The 9,583-nt window shown below is 38.3% G+C and overlaps 1 protein-coding gene across 1 annotated transcript; it reads left to right on the top strand.

The window, feature by feature from the left end:
- Positions 1-2,857: 2,857 nt before the first annotated feature.
- On the top strand, positions 2,858-4,514 carry SLC10A5 (solute carrier family 10 member 5). The gene has a single exon (XM_061171989.1). It carries the CDS (start codon positions 3,198-3,200, stop codon positions 4,512-4,514), a length of 1,317 nt encoding a protein of 438 aa, XP_061027972.1. The 5' UTR covers positions 2,858-3,197.
- Positions 4,515-9,583: the final 5,069 nt, after the last annotated feature.

Genomic DNA, 9,583 nt, shown 5'->3' with positions numbered 1-9,583 from the left:
TTTGCTTTAAGCAAGACACATGACCAAGCCTACCAGCATGGGGCCTTAGTATCTACCTACATTATGATGTATAAATTGATGTGTATACATGAATCATAGAAACTTAGAGGTCATCTCACTCACTCTTCAAATTTTGTGGATGAGGAATCTCAGGCCTAGGAAGGGAAAATTATTTTCTTGTTGTCACCTAAGTGCTTTGGGGCATATCTCTGATAAAAAACCCCCTCCAGTAGGATTCAGCATTTTGTCTGTATCGTATAGTACAGATAAGAAGAAAGAGGGGATAGTTAAACTACATTACAAGTCCTTTATATATATACCAAAGCAAAACACATGCCAAAGGAACTACATTTTACCAACACATTAAAATTAATGCTCCTGACTGATGTATTCTATCTATACTCAACAAAGTACTACTATAGAGAAGAAATAGAAGTTATTTCTGTTATTTGTCCCTTTCCTACTTTGCGATAGACAGGGATAGTGGCTTTAGGTTTAATTAAAGGAATAAGCTCACAATGTTTATTTCATCTCTAATTCTTTCTTCATATTATTTTCATGCAGTGAATGGAGATAACTTCTGACTTCTATCAGCTGCTTATACATTCATTTATTAACCTAGTTATTCAAGTACCTACTAAATGTAAGGATTTGATTCTAACTGCCATGGTGGATACAATGAAGAGATGTATACGTACTTAAAACTATAATACAAAGCAGTGTGACAAGTGCCAATGAATATATAGTAAGTATAGCTATGTTCTAATAGCTCTTTTATCAGAAACCATAAGACCAGAAGTAGAAATAATCTTTAAATATATTCCCAGATACCAGAAAGTTTTAATACAAATACCTTAGCATCTGCATAATTACTTGCACATGGTAGATGACCAACACATGTCTCATGAATTGAACTGAAGCTAAATATACTGGAAAAAATACCAATGCGGGTTGAAAAGAAGGGAAGTAAGAAGGGCAGAGATTGAGCTACACTTAAGGAGACTAAAGAAGAGGTCCTGTCAATGATTAGAAAAGAGACAAAGCAGCATGGAGGGAAGGACTTATGTCATCTGGTCCCGGATAGTGGAGCAAACTAGTCTGTAAGAGACACAGGTGCCAGCATTCTTGGAGGCTCTATGGACGGGGGCTCCGGCCTGAGAAGTCTCCTAAAGAGAACAAGATTGTGGGCAAGAGAGGAAGTCCCCCCAGTGTCTCGTTTCCAAATTACTCTGAAATCAGACATCTTTCTCAGGCTTTCTTTTAGGGCTTTCAGTTGAGTCTGCTTAATATAATTCTAGGGTTGGCTGTCCCCACCCCTCCTTAGAATCTTTCTACCTGCTCACAGGCAACTAGAATTATAAGCAGAAAACCCACAAGTAGAAAAATGTTTTAAATTCAGATAAATATCTAACTACAGTATGATACAAATGAGCTTAAGCTTCATGTAATCAGCCAGTAAAGACACATGAATAATAAATTACTAGATATTTCCCAGATTTGTCAGATTTTATTCCAGGCAGTTTTCAGATAAGAAGCCTTGGAGAACCTGAAGAAGGGGAAAGGCTACAGATGGAAGGATCTGAGGAAAGTAAAATTTACATTCCTCACCTCTTTGACCTGGGCGACAAAAATTGTGAATTAAGATATTTGGTCACATAACTGTAAAGATAGCTTTGGTTTCATAAAGTTCTTGTCTTATGTTTGTTTTGTTTTCGTCTTTTTAAACCAGGGAAGTTCCCTGGGAACTTAACTGAAATATCACAGAAACATTAGTTGCAGTACCTATTTCAACATTGGTATAGTGTATTTTGTTTTTCTCAATGTGGTACATGGAAATAAAATTTATGGACTATAAAGTCTATTGTATTTGAAAGATTAACCTACATAAGTCAAATTTTTAAAAACTTGTAAAAATATCCAATAAAAATTGCTTTGACAATTTTTGAGGAGCAAACATTTTATGATCTAAAATACTTAATGTGTAACTGTCATTGTTCCATTTGACACAGATTGTGTCATGATTACAGGAAGGATCTGCTGAAATGATTATATGATCAGAGACTACTAGATCTGTAGGCTCAGTAGTAGATAACTGTAGTGGGGTTTTTTTGTTGTTGTCTTTTTTTTTTTTCTGCTTAGCATCAGAAGCCCCTCCTCTTGTTTGGGAAGCAGAAAGCGTTTGTGAATCTGTGGGTTGAAGTTCAAAAAGCCTGACTCTTTTCCTTATTCCTGGCAGCCAAGACAGGCATATGACCTAAGTTGGGTCAACTGAATATCCTTGCCCTAGCTGTGAGTAAGAATAGTGTTACTAGGAAGGAATAAAAGATTAGAATTAGTCAGTGGGCTTCCATTGCCCCATTGTGTCAGGGTCCAAGTGTCCAGCAGCAGTGGTCCCTTAACCAGGCTGTACCTTTGGCCATGGATCTGGCTATGTGCTCTCCGTAGGTTGCCAAGCTATCTGGTAACCATCCAGGAAATTTTTTTTCTACCTAAGGACACCACAAACAGTTTCAGTTTTTGCCCAACTGATACCATCACTGTTTAGAGTCGTGGGAAAACCCTAACTAGCCTAAGGATGCTGCAAGGCCAATTTATGGGCTCTGCAGTTTCCTAAGTAATGATAAAGAGCCACCAAGACTAAGCTCCAGGAGGGAAGAGTCACCTAGCTTGATTACTGTGGTATACTCAGCTCCTAGCTCAGGGCCCTAGTACACAAGTTCAGTAAATTTTTATTTGATTTTGACCTGAATGAATAAAATAGTAACACCCACCTCTAGGCCTCAACATCTATTTAAAATTTTTGGATCCTGTCTGCTTTTAGTGTAGATTTTCCTTAGGAAGGAACAGAACTCAAAAAAAGATGACACTAAGGTTTTAAAATCAAGTAAGTAGGAGGCTGTTTTTCCAGTGGCAGAAATGAGGAAGTCAGGAGTAAAGATTAGGTTTCTGCTGTGATAAATTGAACCTGTTAAATGCTATGACTTTTACATTTCGTAACTGTTGGTTAAACCGGTTATGTCACTCATTCGATAGCGCTGTATTTGTTTGAAAAATACAAGAGTCCCTCCTACTGGACTTTGATCTAGCAGAAACAGCTGTTACCTAACAACCTCAGACCGTCACTGGAACACCTGTACAAGAACGTTCTTTAGTTTATTTAAATGGTTTTGCATATGTAATTTATTTAAGCCTTCAAAATGATTAGAAAACTTTTTATGGTCCTGCTTTTGTCGTCTGTGACTCTTGGAGAAGCAAGGAAATCGTTTCTCAGTTTTCTGAACATAGAAAGGACTGAAATGCTATTTTTCACAAAGACTGAAGAAACTGTCGTTGTAAGGTCAAGTTACAGAGATAAACAGCCAAACTCCAGCTACCTCTTTGTGCAACTAGAAGATCCTAAAATGCTCCAAGTGGTGAATGTGACTAAGACCTTATCAGATGTTACCAACTTTACCATAAACCTGGTGACAGATGAAGATGGGGAGACAAATCTGACCATTCAACTGTGGGATTCTGGAGGTAGGCAAGAAAGACTCATTGAAGAAATAAAGAATGTCAAAGTCAGAGTGCTCAAACAAAGACAAGACAGTCTTTTCCAGGCATCAAACCTTATTGATAGAAATATCCTTATGCTTTTTCTACCAATGATACTGTTAAATAAATGTGCATTTGGTTGTAAGATTGAATTACAGGTGTTTCAAACAATATGGAAGAGACCTTTGCCAATAATTCTTGGGGCAGTTATACAGTTTTTTCTTATGCCATTTTGTGGATTCCTTTTGACGCAGATTTTGGCATTGCCTGAGGCACAGGCTTTTGGATTTGTAATGACCTGTACATGCCCAGGAGGGGGTGGGGGCTATCTCTTTGCTCTGCTTCTAGAAGGAGATGTCACTTTGGCCATTTTGATGACTTGCACATCAACGTTATTGGCCCTGATAACGATGCCTGCCAATTCGTACATATATAGTAGGATGTTAGGGTTATCAGGTACTTTGCATATTCCTGTTTCTAAGATTATGTCAACACTCCTTTTCATACTTATACCTATATCAGTGGGAATAATCATCAAGCGTAGACTACCTGAAAAAGCAAACTTCCTGGAGAGGATCATTAGACCTCTGAGTTTTATTTTAATGTTTGTAGGGATTTATTTGACTTTCAGAATGGGATTAATGTTTCTAAAAACAGTGAACCTAGAAGTGCTTCTATTGGGTGTCTTAGTTCCTGCTTTGGGTTTGTCGTTTGGGTACTTTTTTGCTAAAATTTCTATGCTGCCTCTTCCTGTTTGTAAAACTGTTGCTATCGAAGGTGGGGTACTGAATAGTTTCTTAGCCCTTGCTGTTATTCAGCTTTCTTTTTCACAGTCCAATGCAGACTTGGCTTCTGTGGCTCCTTTCACAGTGGCCATGTGTTCTGGATGTGAAATTTTACTGATCCTTCTGTTCTACAAGGCTAAGAAAAGATGTATCCTTACCATAGAAGAGAAAAGAAAGAAAAATCGCCCGGTCTAACAGTTAAAGCGTTACTGAATTTTCCTACTCTGAATGAGGTACTGTGGGAGATTCAAAGAATATCTGAAATGATGCCTGCTCTCAACTCACTTATGATCTGATTGAAAACTTGACATTAGGGGAGAAGTATATACATACATATAATCATATGTGCTAAACACCCAATGAATAGTACAGACAGTTAAATGTACAGGAATTCAGAGGAAGGAGACTACTTTTCAACTGTGTTGGCCTGGAAATGTTCTATAGAGTTGGATTTTAATATAATACTTTATTATGGTGTCTTGAACAGGAAAGAGCAATTCAAAAAAAAAAAAAAAGTCCTCCTGTAGTGATTATGATATATCCCGAGTATTTATGGAAGGGCTGCCCTTCCATAATAGGCATTTGGTAAATGCTCACACAGTGAATGAATATGTAAATTCCTCTTTGGAATCAATGTCTTAAACTAAATATAGCATTTCTGCTCTCATAAGTGTACTTCCTCCTGTCGTCCACGTCTCCCACTAAAGACGTTACCATTTACCCTGAAGCACAGGGTCATCTCTTACCCCTCTTCTCCTTTCTTCCCTCTTCTTTCTTTCATTATAGTCAAACTATTTCCTACAGACAGTTTTTTTGTTTTTTGTTTTTTTAAAGAAAGCATCCCAGGTGAAGTGAGGTGGACCAGTATTCTTTTTTTTTTTTTTTTTTTTTTAAATTAATTAATTATTTATTTATTTTTGGCTGTGTTGGGTCTCTGTTTCTGTGCGAGGGCTTTCTCTAGTTGCGGCAAGCGGGGGCCACTCTTCATCGCGGTGCGCGGGCCTCTCACTATCGCGACCTCTCTTGTTGCGGAGCACAGGTTCCAGACGCGCAGGCTCAGTAGTTGTGGCTCACAGGCCCAGTTGCTCCGCGGCATGTGGGATCTTCCCAGACCAGGCCTCGAACCCGTGTCCCCTGCATTGGCAGGCAGATTCTCAACCACTGCGCCACCAGGGAAGCCCCAGACAGTTTCCTGTAATATCTTTTTATCAATCTCCTCTCTATTCCCAGTACTACCACTTTTGTTCTGCCCTAGATTGCTGCTTCCCTAAACCTTTCTTACCTGGCTTTTGGCCTCTCTGTCCACTCTCCAAGCACTGGCAGATTAATCTTCCTAAAAATCTAACTTTGATCATCTGCTTTCCCTGCTACAAACCTTTTTGCCTCTTGAATAAAGTCTGTATTCCTTAGTGAGGCATTCTGTACGCTCTGCTCACTGACTTCACCCTAGCTTTCCAGTTTTATCTCCTCTCCCACTTCTTTACACGCAGTCTTTGCTCCAATCAACAGATAACTTGATAACTCATGACTCTGCCTTTGTTCACACTGTCCCTGCAACCTGAGGGGACCACGTCATCTCTGTCTAGATTTTGACCACTCTCACAGACCTGGCTCAAATACCACCCTTGCCATGAAGCTTTGACTAATCCCCCTTAGCTACCGGGAACTGAAATTTCCTCTAAATTCTCATCACAATTTTTTATGCTCATAGTACTTGCATTACAGCTATTTGTGTTCCTATTGTATCCTCCCGATTTTCCTATAAATCCTTGAACATGCAAATTATAAACATAATATAATATGTAAACAATATAATAGAATATTGACAGTACAATATATTAGTATGAACAGTATAATAATATAAACAATAGAATACGATAATGCAAACAATATTCATTACTCCCCATAATATCTAGCATATTTCCTGTGTGCTTATTCAAATAAAGTGTTGAAGCACAGACTAGGGCCCAAATGAATAGTATGCTCGTTTTTATACCACTGTTGAGTTTTCAAAAGCAATTTTCAGTATCTAGTTCCAGTTTGCACTTCTCTCCAAAGAAAGTAAGGGCATCAAGAAAGAGAAATATCACTCTCAATAATTCTGCTTCCCACATTTCCCAGACCCTTAGTTGTAGGCAAATTACTTAACCATCCTGTAGTACCATTTCCTTATCTAAAAAATGGAGATAATAGTGTAAACTCCATCAAATTGTCATAGGAATTAAATGAGATCTTATTGACAATGTACTTAGAACAGAGTACATGCTCAGCAAGTATTAGCTGCTATAATTATTTTACTGGACTTTAAACTTTTGACCTTGATATATCTACTGTTGGTTTGAAATACTAATCTGATAACTCTGCATAGAGCCTAAAACTTCGAACATTTTCCTATCAGTGTTATTCACCATCTTAATTATAGTATTAGGGAATTTTTGTTCAGTTTGCCAGCTGATAAGACAACCAAAGTTCTTTTTTTCTTATTTCACCAAATCCAGTATGTTAATACCAAGACTCATCAAAGCGCTGGTTTGGCATGGTGATGGATGGTTATTATTCACTTTATAAAATGATAATTGCCTACATGAAATACTTTACTACTGACTCCTTTAAATGGAAATCTCCACTTAGGGGTTTAAAATATAATTAAGCTTGCATAAATTTGACTTATGTACATTTTCATGAACATATTTTACTGATTGGGAGACAAGAAACTGCCTTTCTAGTTGCTCTTTATCCTTAACTTTGTGGTCTCGAACAAGACACTTCTCTGCAGTTCAGTTTTCAAATCTGTAAAATGAAGAGATTCAACTGAGGTTTAAGATCTTGCTTAACTCCTAAACCTGTAATTCTGGCATAAAACTCTGGGACATTAACACCACAGGCAGGGCGATGGTTTCAGGTTGACAAGAATAACCACTCAGCTGCTGCTTTCTACTTAAAGCAACAACCAAAATATGAGTTTCTTGAGGGCAGGGACCACATATTATTCTTTGAATTCCCTACAGTTTTTAACCAATACTTTTAATTGAGTTGGTGCTCATAAAACATTGAATTAATTAATCATTAATGTCTATGAAAGTCAATATCATATACTCTAGGGCCAGATTATGCCGGGGTCTGCAGTTCCAGCTCTGTCACCAACTGGGTGACATTGGTCAAGTTACTTAATCTCTCTATGCCTAAGTTCATGTGGAAAGTGGGGATAATGATAGTACCTACCTCATGGTATTGCTGTGAAGATTAAATGAGTTAGTATTAATAAGGTCCTCAGAATAATGCCTAACACACAGTAAACTCTATAATTATTATAGTTACTCTCTGCATGTTTGATCTTGCACCTTAAAAGCAGATGAATGTGTACAAATGGAACTTGGAATATATTTTATTTATCTTATAGATGTATCATGGAAGATTGAGATTTTTATGTAGGAACATTTGTCTAATTTGGATGGGGATGAAGTTATTCAAGCTATTTATTTATTGTTTAAGAATGAGAGGCATAAAGCAGGCTAACTAATTGCTTGAGTTCATACCAACCATTTGTCCAACAATAATCAGTATCAAGGCTGCAAAGAACAAAAGGCTTTATTTGAAGTCTTAAGAATTGCAATTCAGGAGACACAGATTTGGGACTTCCCTCGCAGTCCGGTGGTTAAGACTCCACACTGAAGGGGGCCTGGGTTCAATCCCTGGTCAGGAAATAAGATCCCACATGCCGTGCAGCACGGCCCAAAAAAAAAAAAAAATTATTTTAAAATTAAAAAAAAAAAAAGAGAGAGACAGGAGACACAGATTCGGGTAAAACTGAAAGAGTATTGCAGGGGAGAGAAAGAGTCAGGAGCTTATGCAGGCAAAAGCCACAAGATTGTTCAAAAATTATTACTGACCCTGATTCAAGAAGGGAAATATTTGTCCTTAAGGCTGTCATGAGTTATTTTAGGGTAAGGGTCCAATAAATATCTTGAGTTTCTGGAACATTGGGTAAGTGTTCTGGATGCATGTGTTAAGATAATAAGTGGTCAAAAGTTTCATTTGGTCTGAGACATGCATAGGTCACACTTCCTCGATGGCCTCCTGGCTCCATTTTAGAGAGCTCTCTTAGCAATACCAACTCCATTTTGATTTTCCTTTCACACATTTTACACAGCCATGATTGATTAGACAAAAGATCCAGAGGTAGAGGGATAAGCCATTTTAAAAAAAATAAACTTTCATTCCAACCTTTAATAGAGATGATTCTATGGTACATTTTTTTCCAGAACTAAAAACTCTATCTGTAATTCCAGCCTATGTTATGTCAAAACGTGAAATCTTGTTAGGTATCCTGAAGATTCCACCCATAAGGAACCTGCATTTTGTGTTTATAAATTTTTGTCATTTTTAATCAAAGTCCACTAAATAATTAACTGTTAATTAAGAAAGTCTTGGTATGTGGAATCTGCATTTTTTTTTGTTTGTTTGTTTTTAGTGAAAGGAGTTGCCATTTAAAAGAAGTCAGTTCCAGAGACTAAATAAAGTTAGCAAGATACCCAAGATTGCAGGGGAAGGAATCACCATGAAGGTCGCTCTTTATTATGCAAATACAAGGCACCTATCACTCATGTAGGTGATGACCAGAGCACTCTGTGGCTTGACAAAGGCCATCCTTCCCAGAACCCCTCCACGAATAGTCAGGTGTCTGGGGAGGTGTCAGGGGCATTGGATCTTGCCTCTCTTCCATTTTGAGGTTTAGCATAATTGGAACCTCTGTCATGGATGCAAGTCCGCTGGTAGGAAAGGATATCAAAGGCCCCCAAGAGGGAACTCCCCATTAGGGAAGTCTGGAATGGTGATCTGGTCACTATGCCAGGGAGCAGATTTTGTCCTGGTATAGTGTGTGGCTGAGGCTGGAACCTGACCCCTCCATAACCCCAAACCACCTTGGCACAGCAGACAGTCTTCAGGGTTGGGAACAACGGCTGCAGATGTGACTATAGCTTTAAAAATTGCTCTTTTGGGAAGCCAAGATCAATGCACCAGGTACCGAGGTCTCTGCAGCCATCTGAGTCACTCACAGCACTGGACAAAAATCTTTTGGATTGTGTGGGACCAGTTTGCAACACTGCCAAAACCAGATCGGAGCGCTAGACCTCCCTGTGTACTAGAGGATTCTTCATTTCACTTTGTCAGGCATTTGAAAGCAGAACAACCTCCTTGACTGAAAAATCCCTGAGTTACTTGAGGACAATTGTAAAGTAGCAGCTGAGGCTCCTAGAAAAAGA

Source organism: Eubalaena glacialis, chromosome 17 (assembly GCF_028564815.1).
Source record: "Eubalaena glacialis isolate mEubGla1 chromosome 17, mEubGla1.1.hap2.+ XY, whole genome shotgun sequence".
Classification (NCBI taxonomy): domain Eukaryota; kingdom Metazoa; phylum Chordata; class Mammalia; order Artiodactyla; family Balaenidae; genus Eubalaena; species Eubalaena glacialis.
The sequence above is the reverse complement of the archived record's forward strand: the minus strand, read 5'-3'. Positions and strand labels throughout refer to the sequence as shown.